We start from the raw sequence: 25,258 nt of genomic DNA on the forward strand, positions 1-25,258 counted from the left end.
CTCACGCTTTCCTCCTGTGACCTCAGGCTGGACCTGCTGCATGTCTGCTAGCCTTTAGCTTCAAAAAAAGCCTTTGGGAGCTCTTCAGAAACACCTTAAACTAACCGAGGACTGTTTTACAGCGACTTGTTCGCCGTGCGCACAGCTGACCCGACAGAGAGGAGCCGGCCAGAGGGAGACATGTCCGCTATCGAAGAGCTTTCCCCCGCTGCGGGCCCGGTGTCTATCCGGCCCCCCGAGGACGAGATTGACGACGATGAAGATGAAGATGTAAGTAGCCAGGCGTTCAGGGCAACTCGGACATATGTGTTTGAATAAAAAAGACATGTATCTCGTTGCTAGTTTGTTCTTTTCTCTGGTGAACAAGGCTGGCAGTGCAAATGCTAACCAGCTAGCTACTTGAGTAACTACTGAGGCTTAACCGGCTGTTCACTTCACTATCATGTTACTCTCTTAAATGTAATGATGGTATTCATGAGAATTACTCCTTGTATGAACACCAGCTAAACCAACCTGTTTCAAACTGTAGGATTGTATGTACCCAGTTAACAAGTGAATATAGATTTCTTCTCCCTGCATGTTCTCATTCAGTCTTTTTGTCCTAAAGTTTCATATTTGATGTTTTTTCTCTTTAAGCTGGATGAGACTCTGACAGAGAGGTTGTGGGGCCTGACAGAGATGTTTCCCGACACAGTTCGCACCGCTGCTGAGGTTTCTGCACAATGCTCTGTCTCAGTGATGAAGAAGTTTTACAGGTATGCCCTCCCACCTTATCATTGATCCCAGACACAGCCAGTCAGTCCTTTGCATTCCTTATTTAGACAAGGGTCACGCTCTAGATCCATACACACTGGACTGGCACATTTTAACACATCAGATACTAATCAGGTTGTCTGCTTGTTTCAGTTTTTCCCGCGCGGCCCTCTGGGTGGGCACTACCTCCTTCATGATCCTTGTACTGCCTGTGGTGTTTGAGACGGAAAGATTACAGCTGGAGCAGCAGCAGCTTCAACAGCAGAGACAGGTGAGTGTTCGCCCCCCAACTTCGACCCTTGTGGGATGACAGTGTTACCACAATGCTACGGGACTAATTACTTACAATTACTGGGGTTCTTGTAGTTGGACAGTGTTTGCGAATGGTCCAGTATTGAGCGAGAGCAGCCTGCAATGTAATTTTTGTCGCAATAGCCGCCCTGTCAACATTGGTCCATTAAAAGTGCCTGTTTTTGTAATTGACCGGCTCAGATTGTTATTTTAAGTGTCTGACAACATTATGCAGAGGACCTTACCTGTGGAGAATACAGTGTTTTTCTTTACCCTTTGCTTCATTTGGTCTGTTTGTTATTGTGTCTAATGAAGTCTCACTCAAGGAGAAGTCTCATTCTCTGTTTCACGGCTGCTGGCTGAAGCACTCGTGCTCAGTGCTGGACCAATTTTAAAAATTGTTGCCGCTATTAGTCACCCACAACACCCAAAATGATAGAAAAATAGGGTCCAGGTTAAATGTACTGAAAAGGTTAATAAATACAGAAGTTTCCCTTTAAGTGAATCAAATAATGGAGTACATAATTAGTTTTTTATATGAAAGAACATCTGTAGTCACATATTTGCCCCAACTGAAACTGATTATAACAAACTTACCCAGAGTGTCAATCAATCAATCAATCAATCAATCTTTATTTGTATAGCGCCAAATCACAACAAAGTTATCTCAAGGCACTTTACACATAGAGCAGGTTCTAAACCGTACTCTTCAAGTTTTAATTTAATAAAGTGTAACTATTCTTTTTGATCAGTCAATATATTGATTAGTCTGTAAAATGTCTAATATCTAATATATCTAATTTGCTCATCTAACAGTTTAAAGCCCAAAGTCATTCAGTTTATTATGATAATGATATAAATCAGATAACCACCTGAAATCCTCACATTTGAAAAGAGTTAGAGGATTTTTTTTTTGGGGGGGGGGGGGGGGGGGGGGGGGGGGGTGGGGGGGGGGGGGGGGGGGGGGGGGGGGGGTTTGCTTCAAAAATCTCTGACATGATTAATCGATACTTAAAATCATAGGTCATAATTTGTCTTCTGATTAACTAATTGATCAATCCACTAATCATTGCAGCTCCAATGCAGTTGTAATATGAACAACCTGAATGTCTACTTCTCCCTCTTTAGATCCTGTTGGGGCCCAACACTGGAATGTCTGGTGGGATGCCGGGCATGATGCCTCCTGCTCCTGGAAAAATGTGAGGGAGACAAGAAGGACCAAACACGAGCCTGAGATCTGCTGGAATAACAAACAATAATGTGGAGGCCGGCCACAAGGAGAGACAGAGAGACCAAAGAGAAGGAGAAAGAACTGCAGTGATAAAAAAAGAAGCAAAAGCTGCGTGACAACCACAAAAACCTTAGGCTGACTCAACTGTATTGGGTTGACTAAGAGGAGGAGGAGGAGGAGGATGCGATGCGTGTCTAACACTTCTCTCTCACTGTCTCTCCTTACTCCAACATAATGCAGAGACTGATTTGCAGGAGCACTGGGCTTCTATTTTCTTTTTTCTTTTTTTTAAATGAATACTTCTATAACATAAATAATGTGTTCTTTAGGGGATAGCGGGTACAGGTGGATAAATTAAAAGAAAGAAAAATCCAGAGGTTACCAATATGTCTCAGTGTTTGCAGTCTGAAGAAGGTTAAGCTCACTCCATCATCATGTGCTTGCTTGGTTTCACTTGTATGTGGAGAATTATGTTATTAGAATATCTGACAGACAGGTCAGATGCAACATGACAAGGGGAGCATACAACAATAAGTTTATAGTGAAGGAAAAAATAGATTGGCCTCTGGAAGTCCTATGAACTAAATGACACCTTTTCTCTTGGTGCATTTCTGTTTGTCACAATTCACTATTGTACTGTGTATATATATATATATCAAAGTGCAATCTCACTCAAAACTGGTTCTAGTAATTGATTTTTTAAAGATGGTTTTCTGGTTTTAAACAATGGATTGTATGAGTCAACGACACCACATTTCATGCTGTTCAAAAGATTCAAAGATTGTTGTGTCGTTTTCCATTGCTAGCATGTGAAATTAAGATAGGAGACGCCTCATATATCTTTGGACAAGTGTGATAGTGACGGTTGGTGGTAACGTTGTGATGCCAGATGTCTCAATGTTACCATGTCCAGTCTTTAGACAGTTATTTTCTTTACTCTGTTGTCATTCATGTGAAAATGTTCCAATCTTTTGCCTCTGTTCACTTAGCAAACACATGTCTCTGTTCTGTGTTCAACATGACTGCGGTATTAAAACACCAAATCAAATGGGAAGTCTTGTTTTTATGTGTATTGGTTCAAATACATGAGTTAGGAAGTTATGTAATTATGCTTAATTAAGATCTATAAAAAGACCAGATGTAATTATTATATTATTAAAGGCATAAACATATAACATTGTCTAATATTAAAGTAAATGTAAGGTATCATGTAGCCTGAATGCTTATTAGTTATTTTACTGCATTTTTTAATTCTAACATAACTAACAAAAAACAAAATGGTGTAATTGTTTTCTAAAAATAGCTATGTGACCCATTTCTACACCTTTTTTCATATCAGACAGACAGAAACAGTTTTTACATTATCAGAAGAACGTATTTGTCAAATGCTGCCTTCAGGGATCGTTTACAGCCCCTGGTCCTTAGCGTTGCAATCGGATGTAATAGAAACAAGTTTAATTTTGCCTCAATTTGGCATTTTTGGTATTTTGGAAAATGTTGTCCTTGCTATAAATCACTTTAAGAAGTTGTTAATATTCGCTTAACTCTTCAAGTGTCACACTGACGTCGACACGGACAGGAAGCGGTTATTAAGTGTTGGGTCAGCCATATTTACGTTCGTTCAACTAGTAAAAACTACAATTTCCAGTTGCATTTTAATGCGTCTAAAGAAAGTATCAGTAAGTAGGTATTAAAATTCCCGCCAGTAGCGCGAGGACTTCATAACCAAAGAGTAGTTTGCTGTTTAACTGAAATAGTTTTTTCCCCCGTCATTCCTTAATATTTTTGTGGTTTGCTTGTTAATATATTGAAATAAGTCAATTTGTTATTTTTAATGCTTTTACTGAACGGTTTTATTGATTGTGAAAGAGTTGAGTTGTTGAAAGAGCAGAGGAGAGCTAGCTAGCTGTTCACTTGACCTCAGCTAAAGGTTTGAAGGTCAGTTCTCTGTCAATATGAAAATGAAAGCTTCAGAGGACCAGGTTGTCGAAGATGACGCTGCTATTCAGGATGATGAGGTGAGATATAACTATTGATTAATCTCAGCTAACATTAACTAAAACATCATATGTACAAAATCCCCTTACAGCTATATTAAATGCCATGAATATTAGTGTGTCAGCCCACCTAAAAACTACCCAGTACCACAATCACACTCAGTCACCATTTTGACCTATGTAACATAATGAACAAGTACAATCTATTAGAGAATCCAAAAAAAAAGTCAAGTTTAATACTCAACAACTGTCTTAAATATATGTTTTCCTCCACCTAACAGGAGTCCTTTTTCCAAGACATTGACCTCCTACAGAAACATGGGATTGTGAGTAAGCAGCAGAGTGACAACAGCAAGAGTCAATACACCTATCACATCAAAAGTCAGCTGTCTATATGAGCATCACCTGTTTCTCCCCACCTGTGACCGCAGAATATGGCCGACATCAAAAAGATGAAGTCAGTGGGTATCTGCACAGTGAAGGGCATCCAGATGACCACTCGCAAGTCTCTGTGCAACATCAAGGGTCTGTCAGAGGCAAAAGTGGAAAAAATCAAAGAGGCTGCCGGGAAAATGCTGGTAAAATAGGACTCGTCGTCTTAGGAATGAATCAGTTTTGAAATAAGATGAATAACAAATAGCAAGCGTACATATGTATGATTACATATTAGATCATTCTCTTTACATTATAGAGTGTTGGTTTCCAGACCGCCTTCGAGTACAGTGCCAAGAGGAAGGAGGTGTTCCACATCACGACTGGGAGCCAAGAGTTTGAGTTAAGATTTACTCTTAATGTTTGAGAACGTGGAGAATGTAGATATAGATACAGTAGCTTCAGTTAATTCATACAATTTTTCTTCAGTTATTAGTCTTCAAACAGAGTGAACGTATCAATGAATGCCAACTTACTGTACATTTTTACCACCATGCCAAAGTATTCACCTTTACTACTTACATTGGCATTGGTGACATTGGTTTTATACCAGAATATATTTGGTAAAATTGCGAAAGTGGGGTTTCACCATTAGATACTGTGGCTGGATGGATAAAAATAAAGAGTTAGTACCTCTGATTGTGTATCTGTTTAAATATTTCTGCGTCAACATTTGACTTTATCTCTGCAGCAAACTGTTGGGTGGAGGAATAGAGAGTATGGCTATCACAGAGGCTTTTGGAGGTAAGGAAACATCCTACTGTCATATGTTCTGCCTGTGTCTCATTAGAAATATCAAATATCACTCAGTTTGTAGCGCTGGCTCAAAACTCACATTATTTCATCCTGCAGAGTTCCGCACTGGGAAAACACAGCTTTCTCACACACTTTGTGGTGAGTAAAGAATTATTTTTTTTTACTGTCAACAACATGGTACAAATCAAATCAATTGCATAAAACTCTGAGACTTTGGGTTGTTTTTGTCCAGTGACTGCTCAGCTGCCAGGAGAGGACGGCTACTCAGGCGGGAAGATCATCTTCATTGACACAGAGAACACCTTGTATCCTCACATTGATGAGATCAATCATATAACATAATAACATTTGCAGTTTGGATTGTGCTAAAGTCATAAACTGATGTGACATCCTGCCATGTATTGATTTATAAAACATGAGAGATATTACTTCAGCAGGTACCAGAATCTAACTCCTATGTGCTACTGCTTTTGTGTTTCCTATGATCCTTGACTTCTATGACTTGTACCTGTCTTGTTCCAGTCGCCCAGACAGACTGAAAGACATAGCTGACAGGTTTAATGTGGACCATGACGCTGTGCTGGACAACGTGCTTTATGCCCGGGCCTACACCAGTGGGAACATACACTTCATTTAGACTGGAAAACATTGATAGTGAGCAGTTTGAGTTGAGACATATGAGTATCTCCTACATGTCTTCTCTCTCTCTCTCTCCAGGTGAACACCAGATGGAGCTGTTGGATTTTGTAGCAGCCAAATTTCACGAGGAAGGAGGGGTCTTCAAACTGTTGGTAAATAAAAAAACAAAGTCTTTAAACTCTGTATCACATATTCATTGTTTTGTTGGTTTGACCTTGTCCTGTTCGTGAAATCACCCTCTCTGTGAAGCTACTGGAGTTTTTTTTATTCTAGAAAATGCATGTGATCAACAGCAGGTATAACTTCCAAAAGTAAGTGTTCCTAACTTTTTCATTCTCCTCGTCTGCTCCTCCCTGTCATCAGATCATTGACTCCATCATGGCTTTGTTCAGAGTGGACTTCTCTGGTCGAGGAGAATTGGCTGAGCGGCAACAAAAACTGGCCCAGATGCTCTCAAGGTTGCAGAAGATCTCTGAAGGTCTGAACCAGGAGTGTGCTGATGTGTATTTATGGGGGGGGGAAAGAAGAATAATCAGCTTTATGTTTTTGTTTCATTCATGTTTTTTTTAACAGGGTGTGTCTGCAGAAGTTACTGTTACAATGATGATTATTTTATATTTTACCCATGCATGATGCTTTCATTTATGTTTTTTTTAGAGTACAATGTAGCTGTGTTCATTACCAACCAAATGACAGCTGATCCTGGTGCAGGAATGACGTAAGAGATGGCAAATTTCCTCAGTTTTGTGCTAGAATTTTTGTTCTTTTCACAACATTGTCTGAAGCTTTGAGGAGATATCTTCTTCTCTGTTTTAGGTTTCAAGCTGATCCCAAGAAGCCAATCGGTGGACACATCCTGGCCCACGCCTCCACCACCAGGTTGAGTTTGAGGAAGGGGCGTGGAGAGATGAGAATTGCCAAGATATTTGACAGGTAGTTATCAGTTTTATTGGAAAGTCATGATGTCTGTAGGGCTTTGAAAATTCATTAAAACTTTTTATTATTGCCAGAATTCAAGGATATTTAACATTCTTTTTGATCACTGTAATTATATAACGAATTGTATAAAATTGATAATTTTGCTAGATTTTTTGATTCAGTGACTTAGAATTTCACATTTCCTACACAAAGATTTCTTAAAAAGTTGAATATCTTAAGAACACATGTAGAAATAAGATGTGGAAATAAATCAGTGACCAAATTTGAAATTTTAAGTCTGACACTGGACTCAGGGTTTGTGATTTCACTACAGCTTTAAGTTACTAATTTATATCCTTTTCCTGATGTCTTGTAGTCCTGATATGCCAGAGAACGAGGCCACTTTTGCCATCACTGGTGGAGGAGTCGCTGATGCCAAAGAGTGAAGCATTAAAAGCAGACAAACAAACATTAGCACATTTACTTGTTCTCATTTTAAGTTATTTAAGGTATTTTAAACCTATTTATTTATTCAGTTTTATAACTTTGTATAACCTTTTAAGAGTAATCTTATACCATGTTGCTTTTTTGTGTATTTATTCTAAGATAAGCTGTACTTTGAAGGATCCTTAAGGGAAATGTAATTGTATTTATATGCTTTGTTGTATTTGTTTTAGTGTTAATGAGATTACAATAAAAAAGGACAACATATTTGGAGTTTGTCATCTTTTATTTCATGTATGAGAGAGAGACAGCTCCATTTATCTGCAGAGGTGTAAAGTTGGTGGTACAGCCAGCTGAGGTCAGCTGCTGGCCTCTAGCGGTGTTTGGTGGTTGTGCAGCAGCTGAGCACCACTTCTCCTCGGCCGGGCTTCACAAAGCGATGGGAACTTCACCAAATGTGCTGCCAAGAGTCTAAACACACCAGCAACTAAACGCGTTTTCACGGAACCGTAAAAATCACACACCTTTCCCTTCAGCGGACAGGTTGTCAACTCTGGAAAACGCAGCGATGGACTCGAGAGACACAGCCCCGGATTCGTGGGAGCTGGAGGAGGATGCCGAGGCCCCGGCTGCCGCGGCGGGGCTCCCGACAGCCTTCGCCGCCCTCAACGTCAACGCCAAGCCGTTTGTCCCCAACGTTAACGCCCCGGTGTTTGTGCCGAGCTTCCTTCAAGCCAGCGCCGTGGAAATGCCTCCTTCAGACGGTGGGTGAATGTCATACAGCTGCCTGGAAGTTAGCATAGCCTGCTAATCCAGCTAAGTTAGCCTTCCTGTGTGAAACCAGTGTCACAGTTATTGCATTTCCACTAACTAATCAACAAGTCGACAGAGTGGTTGTCATGTGCTGCACTGGAGGAATACCTGATGTATAACGCATTATCTGTCACAACCTAACCAAAAACGTGACCCCTCTTGCCTAATAAATATTTATGAAAGTTTGACATGCTTTATTTTCTCTCCTTAAAGGTGCCCCTGATCCAGTTGCCAGCATGGAGGTGGCAGAAACAGCCGGTGTGCAATGTATGTATACAATGTACTGTAAGCATTGCATGGTTAGGTTATTGAGTCATAACCCTGGTGTGCACATGTACCTGCAGCCAGGTTTGACACCTCAGACCAAACTTAATGCTGATAGGAGTGTTTGGAGGTTCACTTTGAAACCCCTGCTTGTAGGAACCATATTTGGATTGCTGGCATTTGTAAACTCATGTGCATGGACTCATGTTTAACATGATGCAACCTCACTTGTCCATGCCCGAAATAGACGTACCATTGGCACACATTGTGATCGCTGTCAAACCCTGCACGTCCAAGACCTTACCCCTGTATTTGTTTATTCCAGATGAACATAGTCACCTTGGTTCCCACTAGTTTTAATTCACCTGTGTTAGGTTCGTTCACATTTCTGGCCTGACCCGGGACGCTGTGCCCCTCCACTTGAATTACAGAGAACTGATGATGTTTTAGTTTTTTTTTAATAGAGAGGCTGAGCGCTGCAGCTGTAGCCAGACTGAGTGAAATACAGACACAGGATCACATGATCAGATGTAGCGTGTATAGAAAAGATAGACACACAGTATGAATGGTGTCTAGAAACTCTTCCCCTCTCATCTCTAAATGACAGCTTTTCACGGCGACGCTCGTTCCAGCGCTTTTTATTTCTTTTATAAAACACACTCAAATTCCTCTGAACATGTCTGAACGACAAATTATAATTAGAGCATGGACAAAGTCAAGGCAGGAATAGCTTTTCTGAGTTGCCAACAGCAGTTTCTCACAGGCTGATTATAAAGGACGAGGGATGAGAAGAAAATAGGCATTGTACATGACTGCTGGGCTGCATAATTTCATAGTTATGGAAATGGGAAGCTTATTTGTTTGTTGCCATGGGAGGCTGCCTCTTCTCAGCAGATTTCCATGTACTCTTGTTACTGTTTATTTATACGAGTTGTGCTTGTTTTCCTGGAAGATAATTGTGTTTTTAACAAGTGGACAGCACGAGTAAATGATAAACAGCAGACCACACACAATGAAGAGATACAATGTGTTGTAGATGGATTGTGAAGGCAAATTAATTTTTAAGCATATGCCCTCCTGAAGGCCTTTGATAAATGGCATATGTAGATTGATTTAGATTTTTCAAATGGAAATAATTAGTGCCCGACTGATACTGGATTTTTGGGGCCGATACCTCATATTAGGGTGTAAAAAAATCTGATATCTATATGTTGGCTGATAATCTTATATATACATAAAATGCAGTTTTTATAAAAATAAAGTTCATAGTTATTTTTTATAACTATGAACTTTATTGTATGAAATTACATTAGTTCACCGAAACCGTAAACTACACAGGGAATTAAATCATTATAAATAAAATAAAATAATAATAAATAATAAAACTAAATAATAAAACAAAAAATATATACGTATATATTAAACTTGAATTAAGAATAAGGATCAAATATACAAAAATGTTGCCTATATAACTTTTAAAAATATATCGGTGCATATCAGATCATATATTGATATTATTGATCGATATGATATGCCAATATCGACTGACCGGTATATCAGTCGGTCTCTAGAAATAATAAATGGAGCTCTGTTGCGTCTCATTCGTCAGATTGGTTAATGAAGTTGCAATTTATTTAATTTAAACAGGATTAAGAACTAAAAAATGTTATGTTGTAGAGCAGATTCACAATCAAGATGAAGTCACAATAGAATAGAATTCAATAAACTTCTTTGATTCATTTGTTCATTGTTTTCTTGATTAACTGATTAGTTGTTCAGGAAATGGTGAAAAATATCCATCAGTGTTTCCAAAAGTGTCCTCTAATGTCTTGTTTAGCCTCGACTGACAATCCACAACCTAAAGATGTGTCATAAAAGACTAAAGAAACTAGAAAATATTAACATTTGAGAAGCTTGAATCAGAACATGAACACATTTTCTTCTTTAAAAAATTATAAATCGACTCATCAGCTAATCGTTGCAGCTGTAATGTATAAGATAGGCGTGTGACTGATAGTGGTGCAGCAGATAGAGATGAATAAGAAGACTTCGCTCAGTGCAGCTCAGTCTTTGAAGTTGGAATGGCCTCTGTGCCAGGAGGAGATCTCATTTGGAATATTTGTGCAAAAATGTGCAAAGTGGATTTAAGTTCGGTGAAAAAAAAGAAAACTGGTAGATATATGTCAGCTTAAATGACACATTTTAAGGCATGTTAAAGGTCTCGTATTAATTTCCCACCTTGTGCATGAAAAACAGGGGGTTAACGAGTAGAATGACATCTTTAGTAAATAAATGCTGTATGGTTGCAGCTCCACTGGAGAACGGAGGCACGGAGGCAGACATGACCACAGAGGAAGAGACGTGGGAGCAGAAGGAAGAGCCGGGGGGAGACGGAGGAGGCGGAGGACAAGAGGACCCGGGGGCGGGGGGAGCCTGCGAGGAGGGCTCAGCCAGGAAGGAGGACGAGGAGATGATGGAGGAGGAAGAGGAGGAGATGCCCGTACCCAAAGTGGCCCCCGCACCACCAAACGCCCCTAAGAAAGAACATGTGAACGTTGTCTTCATCGGTCACGTGGGTGCGTCTCATTCCTTTATGTCCATGTTAATTCATTTAAGTAAAGCTGTTTTCCTCTTATGATTTTTATACACGTTTTTGTCTTGTTAGATGCTGGAAAATCGACAATTGGAGGACAGATCATGTGAGTAATACATTTTTCATGTTGTGTGTTGGCGGATCTCAGCGCTGAGAGGCTCACGATAAATAAAAAATACAAAGTACTTAAATGTCATGTTCAGGGTGGTGTTGTGTGTCTTTTAAATGAGAACACTTTATGGAAAACTTCAAACTGCCTTCAGATTTTGAAAATTAAAAATAAATTCAGTGTTTATAGTTGGGAGAAAAACGTCCCCACTTGTATTACGTCATCTGGCCGTTACCCAGAGTGCAACAGGTCGCCTTTTGCTCAACAGTATCTTCAGTTTTCAGTGTGTGGCGCCACAGATCATAAAGTCACCTGTGTGTTCCTGCTTTGCCAACATGTCCTTTTGTTGTGTTTTTCTCTATAGGTACTTAACTGGAATGGTGGACAAGCGAACCCTGGAAAAATATGAAAGAGAAGCGAAAGAGAAGAACAGGGAGACATGGTGAGGAGGGCTTGTGTTGTTTCTGAGATTCAGAATCAATTAAACTGCATAAAATATGCTCATGAATGCTATCAGAAGCTTTAACACTTGACATATTTATCCTAACCATAAAATTTGATGTAGAGCTGCAACAATCAATCAATCAATTACAGGGTTCCTGCAGATCCTTAAAAAGTCTTAAATCAGATTTTCAGAATTTAAGGTCATAAAATGTCCTAAAAAGTCTTATTTTTAATGACAGTAAGTCTTAAATTTTGAGGTGATGCCTTGTTGCTTGAGAAATATCCCCACACAGGATACACTGATTTAAATATGGTTACTCTGTGGGTTACAGCTTTATTGTTTTACAGAGTCAAAATTAATTAAATTAAAAAATTAAATTTAAATCTTCATCTTATTTTATCTTATGTAAAGTGTAACTTTGGGACACAGTTAATAGCATTTTCCATTAATTTGATTACTTTATGTGATTTTATGTATCATATATGGGGATATAAAATTATAAAATATATCCCTATTATAATGTAATAACATAAAGCTGACCCCTCATGCATTTAAGCTATGGATTTAATTTTCAAGGTCTTAAAAAGCATTACATTTGATTTCAAAAAGTATGCAGCAATCCTGGACCCATTCTTCAATCAGCAGAAAATTAAGTCATTACATTTTTTTCAGGCTAATTATTCACTGATTCCAGCTTCTGAAATGTGAGGAATTTATGCTTTTTCCAGGCTCAATATTTTCTGACATTTTATAAACTAAACAATCATTGAATTGTTTGTTGAGAAAATAATTAGCAGCTAAATGGATAATGAAAATAATTGTCATCTGCAGCCGTAACTCGACATTTACCCAAATATGTTTTTTGGTCTCATCAACCTTCTTTTTCACGTGTAATTGCAATAAATAAAACACATTCATTAATAAATAACGGCGGCTACTGCAGGTACCTGTCGTGGGCTCTGGACACGAACCAGGAGGAGAGAGACAAGGGGAAGACGGTGGAAGTGGGGAGGGCTTACTTCGAGACTGAGAAAAAACATTTCACCATCCTCGACGCCCCCGGACACAAGAGCTTTGTCCCCAACATGATTGGTGGAGCTTCACAGGCTGACCTGGCAGTCCTGGTGAGCTGGACTAACATGGACACACGTACAGCTAACCCTAACTGACCCTAAACTTCAGACACACACAGATTAAATCCTGTACTCACGCATACAACAGGTGCTTGTAACATTTTATATGTATTGTCTAACTTCTTAGAACACTCCTTCAGAATAATCTATTTCTGGTCCATCTCTGTGATGTGTCTTATAAGCACAGAATGTAGATAAAGAAGATGATGCTCGCTCTAAATGTGGTTATCCGTTTGTATCAGGTGATTTCAGCAAGAAAGGGAGAGTTTGAGACCGGCTTTGAGAAGGGCGGACAGACACGGGAGCACGCCATGCTGGCTAAAACAGCAGGAGTCAAACACCTCATTGTACTGATCAACAAGATGGATGACCCCACTGTCAACTGGAGCCTAGAGAGGTGAGCAAGGTCGATAAGATTTGAAGTGAATTTTAATGCTCGATGTAAGGAGCAGCATTTCTACACTAAACATAAAAAATCCCGACCAAATATTGTAAAAATCCACAATGTCACACATTTATTTAGTAAATAATCCTCATCTTTTCCTCACCCTCCCGCAGGTATGAGGAGTGTAAGGAGAAGCTGGTGCCATTTCTAAAGAAGGTGGGCTTCAACCCCAAGAAAGACATCCACTTTATGCCTTGTTCCGGACTCACAGGTGCCAACCTCAAGGACCCCGTGACTGAATGTCCCTGGTACACGTAAGTGTGCTGTTTTAATCAGTTTCCTACTGCACAGTATGTACATGATCCACAGGGAATACACTGTAATAATGTAATACACTGTGTAAAAAAAACACACATCATCAATATGACTTGGACAGTATCTGAATTTTTGGGGTAATATTTGATTTTTTCGTGGGGTTGTTTTTTTCCCCAGTTAACAATTTTTGCCACAAATATCACACCGGTTTTTCCTTATACTCCAAAACTCATCTTTTTTTTGTACACTCTGATCATCAATCATAAACCCGTCTATGAATCTGTTTAGAAATAGTAGAAAAAAGGGTTCTCCTTATCCCCTCAGTAGCAGATTTGCCACAATGTAAAAAAGCTATCTGCTAAATTCACAGAGCTGTAGTCTGTTTTAACTTAAATATTCAGACATTCAGCGAGGTTACTCCCTTTAATGAACTTTTTATTGATTTATACCAGATTAGCAGTGCAGTGCAGGATCAAGCTTGAAATCCCAGGTGTTATTTTTCACTTCATTATTTGGTACTAATGCTTCTGATTTAAAGCTTTTCCACACAAATTCAGATGTTCTTGACAGACACAGACTGCAGCTTAATGTTAAAAGTTTTTCTATACTATTTTGGTTTTTCTGGATGAATTGGTTTGTGTGGAAACATTTTGTACATTTTTTTTTACTGCTTCAGGCTTCGTATTGTTGCCAGAATGCACTTGATACAAAAGAGTCACGCTCACACAAATCAGCCATTGAACACACAAGGACACAGAAGCTGGACTCTGACTTTACTTCAACAGGCTGGAATGTATTTCATGAACTTTACGACTACGTTAATGGATAGTTTCTCTTTTTCTGTCTTCACCAGGGCTTTGCCATTTATCGCCCACTTGGACAGTTTGCCAAATTTCACCAGATCCAATGACGGACCAGTCAGACTACCTATCGTAGACAAATACAAGGTGAGCGGCTTACATTCTCTGTCTTAGGAGAGAAAAACCATAAACCTGCAGCTATTTGTTTTTTCTCTACTCAGCCCATGAGTGGGTATTACATTTCTTTTAGTTTTTTTGTTCACTTGGCCAAAATCTGTTTTCCTCCCTCTCCAATTTGTCATTCTCCTTCCTCTCGGGTGCTTTTCCAAGAGCACACACACACACACACACACACACACACACACACACACACACACACACACACACACACACACACACACACACACACACACACACACACACACACACAGCCTCTGCATAGTCATTCCTCTTAAAGATAATTCAGCTGCTTGGCACTCGCTCCGGTTTGGAAATTGGAAGCAGTTCAACACGTACTGTAAGTGTTGTTGGAATTGAGTTATTTTGGAGCCGTGTCAGTCGCCGCTTCATTAATCATCAGCTCTCTCCTTTTCTTCTAACAGTATGTCATTTTTTCCTTTCATCCTCTTGTCTTGCCGTCGTTTAAAGTGCTCCCCTCTTCTTAAGATTGCATAAGAGCCTTATGTAGTGGTTATATGACTAAGTAATCCCAACTGGTCGTTCGCCTGATGTAACAGGATTACGGTTCATTTAACTGGGTGCTTGCATACTTGTGGTCGTCACACAGCAGATCCTCACAGCTGTGGGTAAAAACACCCTGATTCATTTTCGGGTGATAGAAACAAATGGTTTTCAAAGTAGGATCGTTAATTCACGTTTCGCCCCGAGCAGTTTCTAGCCCAGTAAAAGCAGAAATGATTCATGTGTTTTTTTATTATTATCACTGACACATTGCTGAAATTTGCATACACAAGAGGAAGCGTTCAGTGGATTCTCCTCCAAAATTCCATGTATTATAAGTATTGTGTAATAATTGTGTGCTCCACTGCTCTGAATTTTTATTTTTTATTTTTTTCTGAGCTGGGATGTATTCAGTGTCTTGTCATTTACATAACCCACCTCTCATAGAATTATTCATACACATTAATCAACAACAAACCAAACATCCCACTGTGTAAACCCGCCAGCATCGAAAATCACGATATAATGAGCTCATACCAGGGTAGGAGGGCTTTTTTTTTTGGCCTCGTGAAATATGTTTCGGGGGCATTTTGGATCATTTCCAAGGCATTTTTTTCAGATGATTGGAAATACTTGAGTTTAGTGTTGCATGACAGACTAATATTCAATTACTCTTATTCAAAAGAATCAAGGGAGCAACCCAACTTATGATGCAAGATTATTTAATGGGTAAAAGTTACAGATTACAAGTTACATAACAACGTCACAGTTCAATATGTCAACAGTATTGCTGATTGTGTGGCATGTTATGTGTGGCACTCTGTGGGTTAAATGAATATGCACTGTGACAGCTTTGGTAGCTTTTATTTTACATAACTCATCAAACAGTGGTGGGCAAATAGCTGCCTGTGGGCCAAATCAAGCCCTCCTGCAAAACATATTTGGCCCCCTGATGAAAGCTGAAGTTTTGACTTTCATAATTAACATCAACATTTTTACATCATTTTCCAAAAAATCTTCTGTAGACAACAAAATAAACTCAAGGCGTGATAATCCCAGTGAATATAATCTTGTTGCATCTAATAAAGCCCCAACATAAGAGGCATTAAAACCGACTGCACCATGCTTTTTGAACAGTACATGATGTTAGAATTAAGCCTCATAAATCTACCCGAAATTACATCTAGATGTGTGAATTTTAACACTACTTTAATTACACAACTTTAACCTATTGGACCAGAGCAGATTTATGTGTATGTTATTTGTTTATTGCCTTCCAATACAATCCAAAACAGTGTTATAAATCTTTTTGTACTCTTAAATTAATTAAAAGAAGTAAATTAAAAATAGGTAACCCTTCCACTATTCCCTCAATGAAAGATTGTGGAAAAATTGTCCTGTGGTTGAACCATTCGCTGACATTAATGTCATAAATGAATAATTTATAGCTTGTAATCCACATAACGTGGGAGGAGTTATTTTTCTTCTGTTCCATGTTGGGCTGCAAGTAACAATTGCTTCATTGTTGATGATCATTTCAATTAATTTTTGATCACTTGATTAGTTGTTTGGTCTATAAAATGTTTTTTTTATTTAAAAAAAAAAAAAGAAGAAGTCAATTACTGTTTCCCGATGTCCTCAAGTGTTATTTTGTCCCTACCAACAGTCCACAACCCAAAAATATTCAGTTTATGACTTAGACTAGAAATTATTCATATTTGAGAAACTGGAACCTGACAATTTTATCATCTTGTCTTAAGAAAATGATGATTGTAGGGTGGGTGAAGGACGTGTATTCAGTTTGTTGCAATCTTCAACCCCACCACTAGATGTCACTAAATCTTACACACTGACCCTTTAATGCTCCATCCTCATTTCGGATCAAATTTGACTTTTTTTAAAAACCATGTTTGTTGTAAAACATGATATAAAGGATGTTTCAGGAAAACAAATTCTACCTCATTAGATAAATAATATTCACAGATTTGTATCATCTTTGTCCAGCTGCCTGTATCTTTCAGATTCAATATATCAAGGTAATATTTCATATATTGTGTGTGTAGTGTGATTTACTTTTACACTAGTTCAACTCCAAATATGTTTGCATTTGTAATCTTTCTGAAATAAGATTCTTAATTAGGTTCTCACTTTTGGTTTTTGCCAGATTTCCTCTGACATGGTATTTGAACTATGCAAATGTAAGTCAGATTGGTTTAAAAGTCAGAAAGCACCAGTGTAATGTTGCAGTTTATATACACACATCAGTCCAATGTCCATCGCAATGCAGTTACTGTGATCCACACCATTTGACCAAGAATCAATAAGTCTAGTGTCAGAAGAATCATTTTTTTTAGCAAAATTGTCTAATTGCTGGTCCATGCTTTTCATTGTCTTACATGATAATAAGTCAATATCTTTGGGTTTTTGTATTGTTGGTAAGGCAACACAAGACATTTGAAAACGTCACCTTTGACCTTTTTAACTACAATTTTTCACTGTTTTCTGAGATAAAACACATTGATTCATTGTGAAATAATCAGAAGATTGATCAATAATGAAAAGAATCATTAGTTGCAGCCATACACTAATGAAACAGGATGCTCATTCCTTACCTTTTGAGGCAGCAGGATTTACGAGATCACACGAGAATTCATCTCATCAGACTTAAAGTTATGTGCTTGTGTCTGAATAGCATCCTATGAGGAGTCTTACGTAATCTTGTGATCTCGCAAAGCCAACTGCCTCACAAAGTAAAACGTGATTGTTCAGACAGATGTTCATCCAATCACCTGCCAAGTATTTTTTGAAAGTGCCTGCCCCTTTCCAGTTTCCAAGGACGACTTTTCAGACAGAAAAACATTTGAAGGAAGCAAAGATTCTTGTCCTTGTTTCAATTGTAGCAACTTTTATGTTATATTTTTGATTTCCCGATTAATTGTTATGTGTGTGCTTCTGTGTGTGTGTGTGTGTGTGTGCAGGACATGGGCACAGTCATCCTCGGGAAACTGGAGTCCGGATCCATCAGTAAAGCTCAGCAGCTGATCATGATGCCAAACAGGGTGAGCTGTCCTCTGTGTGACTTTGGTCCTTCTCACATGAGACTGATAAACCTCCTCCCAGAAATAACTCAGAGGCTTCATTCTTGTATTAAATGTACTGCAGCGTGGACAGAAAGACGATCCTTTTATCAGAAAGGTTTCAGCCATTCGGATCCGGTTTCAGCCATTTGGATCCTGTTCCAGCGCAGCGATGATGTGTTTAGGTAACATACTTACAAGCGCCTCTTTGTGTGTTACAGCACACAGTGGAGGTATTGAGCCTGCTGAGCGATGACGTGGAGACAGATGATGCGACTCCGGGGGAGAATCTGAAGTTGAGACTGAAGGGCATTGAGGAAGAGGAGATCCTACCTGGGTTCATCCTCTGTAGCCCTGACAACCTGTGCCACTCCGGCCGCACCTTTGACGCACAGGTGAAGACCACAATCCCTTCCTGCTGGCATCAGTAGTCTGATTTATCCCCTTTTTTTTTTTTAAATTCTAACAAATAAACTCCCCACCACATGCTCCTGTATTTGATCCACTGCTGCCCCCCTCTCCTGTCTGCTGCTCTCCAACAATCCATGCATCCTTTTTACAGGTTGGCATAGCAACAGCAATAAATGGTTGGGGGTCAGGGTCTGTCCAAGCAGGGCTTTTGTGGGTGGGATGTCTGTGCCGCAAGCTGATCAATGCTAAAGCCAGACGTTTATGCAGAGCCACTGTTAACAGGCAGCCGGCAGTCAGCAGCTTTTCTTTCCTTTTTTCTTTTTTTTTTTGATGCAATGTTAGTGGAGCAGGCTGCTGCTGTGACTGGCACTTCCTTATTTATCATTCAAAGATACAGACACATTTTACTGACACATGGCGCTTAGAATTGTTTTATTTTAAAGTATATATGAAAACATGACGAGTCTAATTTCCAGTATATCCTGCACATGTATTGTGATTGTGACTTCTTATTTTAAAATCGTCTCTAAATGTTGCCAACTTTCTCCTCTTTTTTGTGTGATTCAGATCGTTATCATCGAGCACAAATCAATCATTTGTCCTGGTTACAACGCGGTCCTTCACATCCACACCTGCATCGAAGAAGTGCAGATCACAGTAAGTTACCACCTACAAGCATAGGTCTTTTTATTGGTCACCTCCTGGTTTCGCTGGAATCTGGTTGAACTCTTGAAATCCTGACCGCAGGCCTTAATCTGTCTGGTGGACAAGAAGACGGGCGAGAAAAGCAAAACACGACCACGCTTTGTTAAGCAGGACCAGGTGTGTATCGCCAGGCTCCGGGCAGCAGGAGTCATCTGCTTAGAGACCTTCAAAGACTTCCCTCAGATGGGACGATTCACACTGCGAGATGAAGGTCAGGACACTGTGGGAGTGTGTGTTTTGTAATATAAAACGATCATCTGAATTTTTAGTTGCTAACATAAGTTGTGTATTTATATACGTTAATGCACGATTGAGTTATATTCCACCTATATGTTGAAGTAATTCAATGAGAAATTATTCTCATGTCTCCTCTCTTCCGCCAGGCAAAACCATCGCCATCGGTAAAGTGCTGAAGCTGGTGCCAGAAAAGGACTAAATACTAAAGTGGCAGCCTGCATGGAGTCGATCAATTCGTTACCAGAGGAGAAATGCTGCTAGAGCCGACCCAAACAGCTGCTCTCTCTTTTACACACAACTATGCTGAAAGAGAAGAACAACGACAAGAAGGAGCGAAGAGGGAGAAATAAACTGCATCAAATGAATGAAGAAAAACGAGACTGAATCAGTTTTTTTAGACGAACAATATGAAACGAGAGACCAAGTCCAGTGTGTCAGCTTTCTCATATTGAGAGCTCAGCTATGCCACTAATGTAGCTACATGTCCCCCCCTTGTGTACTCACACGGCTGACGGCGCTGTCAGCCCGGCCACGCCATTTGTTTTTAGAATGGAGATGCAGTGTTACTGAGCCTGGGGAAGAAAAATGAAAATAAAAAAAAATAAAAAACACTACAGAATGATTTCATATCCTGCAAAAACAAACCAGCGTTAGCCTGTAATTATAATTTGCAAAGAACATCTCCCTTTTTAAGAGCGGGATTAAAGAATCCGACGGACGTTTTATTTGGTTTTAAGGATTGCTGTACCAAATTTTTTTTGGTTTGGTCTCTCTCCACATGAGATGGTTTGATTGGAATGAGCTCACATACTACTCGGATGAACCAAGGATAAACACACACGCTCACACAGACAGACACACACAGCTGTTACATAATCTAAACTGAAAATAAATGATCAAGTTGCAACAGAAAGGTGTTTTGTTGTCTTTCTATGAAGTGTAAACGATAGGGACGGACATATGAATAGCCAATAGAGAATCACTTCTACTAATTCTGATAGTTTTGAATACTAATGCCAAAAGATTCAATACTAATTACACCTTCTATTCTGACACATAACAGGATGTATTGTTGACATATAAACTGAATTCTTCTTATCCTACTTTTATATTTTACTTAATTTATATTTTTCAAAACATTAAGTTTAAGTGAAAATGTCTTTTTAAATTAAAATAAAAAAGCATTTTTTAAAGTAAAGCAATGCTCTTTTTGTTTTCTTCTTTTTACTGACATATTGTAAGAGACAGTTACAATATACTCTTCCAAAAAGTCATCATATACAGAATATCAAAGCGTTCATCTTGTGGTTTGCAGAGGAAGAGTTAAAAAAAACTCTGAACTAGGGGAAGTTACAGATCATATACAAAAAAATTCAAACAAAAAATAGGCTTTAATAGTTTTTACAGCCTTCACATCATAGAAAAATTCAATTGAAGCAATATACTGTTTGACCTCCTTTTAGAAAGTTTAGTTAATATTTTTATCTGTGAATTTGCTTTTATGACTGAAATAAAGCTGATAAAATAAAAATATTTGTAACGTATAGCTGATAATTTAATATAGTTTTCTTCTAGTATTCCAAAACTGCATCTTTCCAAAGTAATTCATCAATAGATGGATAAGGCTGCTGATAAAAACATACACGTTTTTCTAGAAGAGTCTCACAAAAGGACCAAAATGAGTCTCAAGGGAGCTATAACAAAATGTACAACTGATTTCAATCAATACATTTTCTGACATTTTTAAAGTATATCTTATCTTATGTAAAAGTATAGTAAACATACGTTTTTAAAAGCATTTTCTAGCAGGGTTTGTGCCTGTTTTGTTTCAGTTTCCTCTTACTAATAAAGTTTCAGTTTGTATTGTGTGACGTCGGGGCAAAGCTACTGCGCATGCGTGGCGGTGGTGCACACGTGAAGCAGAGAAGACAGCATGGCTGAAAAAACAGAGTTGGCGTTGGACCGGTCGCAGGTAAAAAAAATACGTCTTTTTGCTTAAATGAGTTCAAAATTTGGCAAATAAAAGTTTGTTTATATGTTTGTGAGAAATAAATGATGAGTTGACAGCAGCTAGAAGTTAAATAACGAACTAACACGGTAGCTTTGACTAGTTTAGCCACGAAGCTAATTCACAGTGGCACTGTAACAAGTCTGAATCCCGTCGATACTGTTAAAAATACTTCTATAAACTCTCTTTGTTTGTATTGAATTGACATGTAATGACATTAATTGGTCTTGCAGGTGAAAAAAGCCGTCCAAGCTCTGCAGGCTTTCCTAAAAACTAAGTCCACCAGTGCCTCCCTGTTCCTGGACGAGTCTCAGCAGATCAGCCTGCTCTTCACCTTCTGGAAAATCCCTAAACAAGCACAGACCATCCGCATGTGAGTCCACCAGACAAGAACATGAAGCTGCCTTCATGCTTCACCTGCATTTCTCAACCAGATACTTAATTGATATGTGCTTATTATGTCCCTAAATGTCATTCTTGTGTTTACCATCCTGTCCTCAGTCCCTTGCCCCATGGCCAGCGATCAGAGGCAGAGGAGGTCTGCCTGTTCACCAGAGATGAGCCCAACATGACAACAGACCAGACCCAGAGGTTTTATAAGAAATTGCTGGAGGAGAGGGGCGTCAAAAACATCACTGAGGTATCAACCAGTCCATTCTTAATGAGCGCTGACACCTTCTGATTTGATCAGTTGAGCTTGAACACTCCGATCAGCTCAAATAAGGAGCATATATTATGTGAAGGATGATTTTTCTTGTTTATTATATATAAAAAAAGATACATTTACCTTTCACACTCTACTTAATCATCTGTCTATAGATAGAGTACAGAGAATCTAAACACTACAGTGATCTGAATGATGATTTTTATTTCAATTAATATCTTCTATGAAGCAAAGACAAAAGACAAACGTAACATCTGCACTTTCATTATATCTTCGCAAGATTTTACAGCAGTACAAAATTGTCTTCTTAGCATCAAGTGTTAAACATGATGTGTCTCTGTATCCGGGGCAGATCATCCCCTACAAGACCTTGAAGACAGAATACAAACCATTTGAAGCCAAACGCCGTCTGCTGGGTAACTTCGACATGTTCCTCTCCGACGACCGCATCCGCCGCCTGCTGCCTTCCCATCTCGGAAAACATTTCTACGAGAGGAAGAAGTAAGAATTATGTTGCGGTTACTTGTGTTTTGCCTTCAGTAACTCCGTATCCTCAAAACAATCCCACCACAAACATGACTTGAACAACTTTATGGTATATTTTGTGCAGGATATTTGTCGGATGTTAATTTTTGACAGTTCAAAACCATAACTCAAACCAGAATCCACAAACATACACACCTTAAACATCAGTGGAACCTACTCTTATCAATACTTTTTTTTTCTGGAATCTATAATAAATAAACATCAGTAAGTCCACTTGAAAATATAGAACCAAACTGATCTTGGTTTATCATCAAAATTATTCACTTTGAATAATTTGTGATGAAATAAATGAAGCCTTGCCTTTATGCAGCTTTTAAAAAATATGTATCTCTTAATGTAGAATAATAGCACCAACAGCAACCCTTTCAAACTGTGTTCAGTGTTTGATTCGGGCAAACGCTGGTGCCATAGGAACTTCACTGTATATCCAGATGGACCTCCTCTTCCCATGGAGCCTGTCTCTACAACTCTGATACACAATATCTAACGTCTAGCTTGTATAAAAAATGTAAATCCCTGCTTAGAAATGTTCCTTTTTTTGTTGTTTTTTCTCCATGAAACGTCTTGTAGTGCATGTATAATACTACTAACATGTAAAATAGTGGTATTTCTGAGTGGTTTTGTCCTGGGGAAAAAACAGTATATTATATGCTTTAAGACTATAAATGAAGGCTATTTAAAATGAGCAAAAACTCTTTGATTCAAAGCATTGAGCAGTAATTGTATTGTGTTTCGCTTCCAGTCAACCAGTTCAGATAGACTGGGACACTGCTGGATTTTTGGTGTGTGTTTGTATGTTGTGGCTGCATTGTTACCATGTTCCTGTCTTCACCAGAGAGCCGCTGTCTGTGAACCTGCAGAGCAAACAGCTGGCCAGAGACATCCACAGAGTCATCCAGGGCACCAACATGAAGGTCACAAACAAGGGCTGCTGCTGGTGAGACTTTCTCTACTGCTCATGTTCCTAATATAAGTCGAGGCTGGTTTAATCACCTGTGTGTGTGTGTGTGTGCGCAGCCTGTCTTTTATGCAGCTTTTTAAAAATATGTATCTCTCGCTGTATAATTAATAGCACCAACAGCAACCCTTTCAAACTGTGTTCAGTGTTTGATTCGGGCAAACGCTGGTGCCATAGGAACTTCACTGTATATCCAGATGGACCTCCTCTTCCCATGGAGCCTGTCTCTACAACTCTGATACACAATATCTAATGTCTAGCTCATATGAACTATTACAATCCCTGTTTACTGTACAATATCACCTTAGATTTTCACACCATAACTCGGCATTATCTCACATGGTGGTTTGTGTTGCAGCATGGCTCGTATTGCTCACTCCGGCATGACGGCAGATGAGGTGACAGAAAACATCGAGGCTGCTGTTCAAACAGTGGTGGCCAAACTGCGTATGGTGAGAGAATTATCTTGTGTTTATCCAGTTTGGCAAATACACCAAAGATCAGTAAAGGACCAAATTGTTTAGGAGAAGAAAATCAACTTCAAAATTCCCTTAATTCACTCATAAAAATGTGTTTAATGTTGACAATTCAGTATTTCACCACGGTTCACGTTTTCTTACAAGGTTAAGCACTTACACACCAAATTAAAATGTGCAAATGTTATCATTTTGGCTTGTTTTCACTGATAAATTCTGTCATTACTGTGTGTAGAAAGGACCATTGGTGAAGGTTATCCACTTAAAGAGTCAAACCTCAGTGGCGCTGCCCATCTACACTTCAGACCTGAGCGACCTCACCGTGCTGGATGAAGCACAGAAGAAGACTCTCAAAGCAAAGGTGAGAATTTTTTAAAAAATTATAATTTTTTGTTTGAGCCATATTTATTGAAAGCACTTGTAAAATGAATACTCTGCAAAATAAAAATCTTGCGTGTTTTGTTAATTTCAGCGAGGTGCTGCCAAAAAGCAGGCAAAGAACAGCACAGAGGACGTAAAGGAAACAGACATCACCGTAGAGGGAAAGGCAGAGGGGAAGAAGGCGGCGAAGGGAAAGAAAAAGGAGGGGGAGGAGGAAGAAGAAATCCCACAGCTGGTTCCCATAGAAACGCCGAGCAAAAAGCGCAAACTGGAGGTCAGTACTGCTCACAGCCACAAGATTTAAACACTTAAACTACTTAAAGTATTTCATCTGACAGTTTGGAAAAAATCCAGAGTATTCTGTGCTTGAAATAATTTTGTCTTCTTATTGCAGAAGTCTTCCAAAAAGAAGCAGCTGAAGAAAGCACCCAGACCTGCCGCAGTGAAGAAAGGAGCAAAAGCTCAAGGCAAAATGACCAAGAAGGCTGGCAAGAGTGACTCCAAAGTAAAAAGGAAAGTGCCTAAAGTGAAATAACCGTCAGTGGCACATCACCTTTTCAACATGGACTTTTGACACAGTATTTAGGCGCAGATTGTTTATAGAGTGATTGGTGGCTATATTCAGTTTTGTTTTGTTTGCTCAACTGAAGCAAATTATAAACGTTTCTATTGGGAAAATATCTATGGTTATGTTGTGATTTCTACATGCTTTGTAAGAATAAAATGCTTACGACGCTCAGTGAGTACTTATATTCAGTAGAATTGATGTTCTGCATACTGAGTTGGAATTTGAATT

The 25,258-nt window shown here is 39.0% G+C and overlaps 4 protein-coding genes across 6 annotated transcripts; all 4 read left to right on the top strand.

The window, feature by feature from the left end:
* Positions 1-3,318, top strand: tomm22 (translocase of outer mitochondrial membrane 22 homolog (yeast)). The gene is made up of 4 exons (XM_062442679.1): positions 1-270; positions 637-755; positions 907-1,024; positions 2,173-3,318. Exons 1-4 carry the CDS (start codon positions 181-183, stop codon positions 2,245-2,247), a joined length of 402 nt encoding a protein of 133 aa, XP_062298663.1. The 5' UTR covers positions 1-180; the 3' UTR covers positions 2,248-3,318.
* Positions 3,319-4,236: 918 nt separating this feature from the next.
* dmc1 (DNA meiotic recombinase 1) lies at positions 4,237-7,463 on the top strand. Its single transcript, XM_062442699.1, has 13 exons — positions 4,237-4,293; positions 4,554-4,598; positions 4,704-4,850; positions 4,964-5,046; positions 5,396-5,448; positions 5,557-5,598; positions 5,693-5,765; positions 5,983-6,074; positions 6,178-6,251; positions 6,463-6,577; positions 6,757-6,817; positions 6,916-7,032; positions 7,394-7,463. The coding sequence occupies exons 1-13, from the start codon at positions 4,237-4,239 to the stop codon at positions 7,461-7,463; spliced, it is 1,029 nt and encodes a 342-aa protein (XP_062298683.1).
* Positions 7,464-7,868: 405 nt separating this feature from the next.
* On the top strand, positions 7,869-20,336 carry gspt1 (G1 to S phase transition 1). Of its 2 annotated transcripts, none has more exons than XM_062442771.1 (14): positions 7,869-8,225; positions 8,488-8,541; positions 10,848-11,114; positions 11,204-11,237; positions 11,605-11,682; positions 12,629-12,809; positions 13,061-13,215; positions 13,377-13,517; positions 14,348-14,465; positions 17,978-18,058; positions 18,298-18,471; positions 19,055-19,144; positions 19,235-19,403; positions 19,576-20,336. In XM_062442771.1, the coding sequence occupies exons 1-14, from the start codon at positions 8,030-8,032 to the stop codon at positions 19,626-19,628; spliced, it is 1,791 nt and encodes a 596-aa protein (XP_062298755.1). In that variant the 5' UTR covers positions 7,869-8,029; the 3' UTR covers positions 19,629-20,336. The 2 variants fall into 2 exon arrangements, with proteins under 2 accessions (XP_062298755.1, XP_062298756.1); XM_062442772.1 differs by having other exon boundaries at positions 14,372-14,465.
* Positions 20,337-21,337: 1,001 nt separating this feature from the next.
* rsl1d1 (ribosomal L1 domain containing 1) lies at positions 21,338-25,201 on the top strand. 2 transcript variants are annotated; one of them, XM_062442327.1, is made up of 9 exons: positions 21,338-21,401; positions 21,671-21,810; positions 21,939-22,077; positions 22,454-22,602; positions 23,483-23,584; positions 23,964-24,057; positions 24,317-24,442; positions 24,554-24,736; positions 24,857-25,201. In XM_062442327.1, the coding sequence occupies exons 1-9, from the start codon at positions 21,363-21,365 to the stop codon at positions 24,995-24,997; spliced, it is 1,113 nt and encodes a 370-aa protein (XP_062298311.1). In that variant the 5' UTR covers positions 21,338-21,362; the 3' UTR covers positions 24,998-25,201. The 2 variants fall into 2 exon arrangements, with proteins under 2 accessions (XP_062298311.1, XP_062298312.1); XM_062442328.1 differs by having other exon boundaries at positions 24,860-25,201.
* The last annotated feature ends 57 nt before the right edge of the window (positions 25,202-25,258 follow it).

The sequence above is a fragment of the Scomber scombrus genome, chromosome 21 (genome assembly GCF_963691925.1).
Source record: "Scomber scombrus chromosome 21, fScoSco1.1, whole genome shotgun sequence".
NCBI classification, from domain to species: domain Eukaryota; kingdom Metazoa; phylum Chordata; class Actinopteri; order Scombriformes; family Scombridae; genus Scomber; species Scomber scombrus.

Coding starts and splice junctions, on each gene's coding strand:
- dmc1 (XM_062442699.1), top strand. CDS start 4,237: ATGAAAGCTTCAGAGGACCAGGTTGTCGAAGATGACGCTGCTATTCAG. Junction 6,818..6,915: donor GATCCTGGTGCAGGAATGAC/GTAAGAGATGGC, acceptor TCTCTGTTTTAG/GTTTCAAGCTGATCCCAAGA. Junction 7,033..7,393: donor ATTGCCAAGATATTTGACAG/GTAGTTATCAGT, acceptor GATGTCTTGTAG/TCCTGATATGCCAGAGAACG.
- gspt1 (XM_062442771.1), top strand. CDS start 8,030: ATGGACTCGAGAGACACAGCCCCGGATTCGTGGGAGCTGGAGGAGGAT. Junction 8,226..8,487: donor GGAAATGCCTCCTTCAGACG/GTGGGTGAATGT, acceptor CTCTCCTTAAAG/GTGCCCCTGATCCAGTTGCC. Junction 12,810..13,060: donor AGGCTGACCTGGCAGTCCTG/GTGAGCTGGACT, acceptor CGTTTGTATCAG/GTGATTTCAGCAAGAAAGGG.
- rsl1d1 (XM_062442327.1), top strand. CDS start 21,363: ATGGCTGAAAAAACAGAGTTGGCGTTGGACCGGTCGCAG. Junction 21,402..21,670: donor TGGCGTTGGACCGGTCGCAG/GTAAAAAAAATA, acceptor TTGGTCTTGCAG/GTGAAAAAAGCCGTCCAAGC. Junction 23,585..23,963: donor ACAAACAAGGGCTGCTGCTG/GTGAGACTTTCT, acceptor TTTGTGTTGCAG/CATGGCTCGTATTGCTCACT.
- tomm22 (XM_062442679.1), top strand. CDS start 181: ATGTCCGCTATCGAAGAGCTTTCCCCCGCTGCGGGCCCGGTGTCTATC. Junction 271..636: donor ACGACGATGAAGATGAAGAT/GTAAGTAGCCAG, acceptor TTTCTCTTTAAG/CTGGATGAGACTCTGACAGA. Junction 1,025..2,172: donor AGCTTCAACAGCAGAGACAG/GTGAGTGTTCGC, acceptor CTCCCTCTTTAG/ATCCTGTTGGGGCCCAACAC.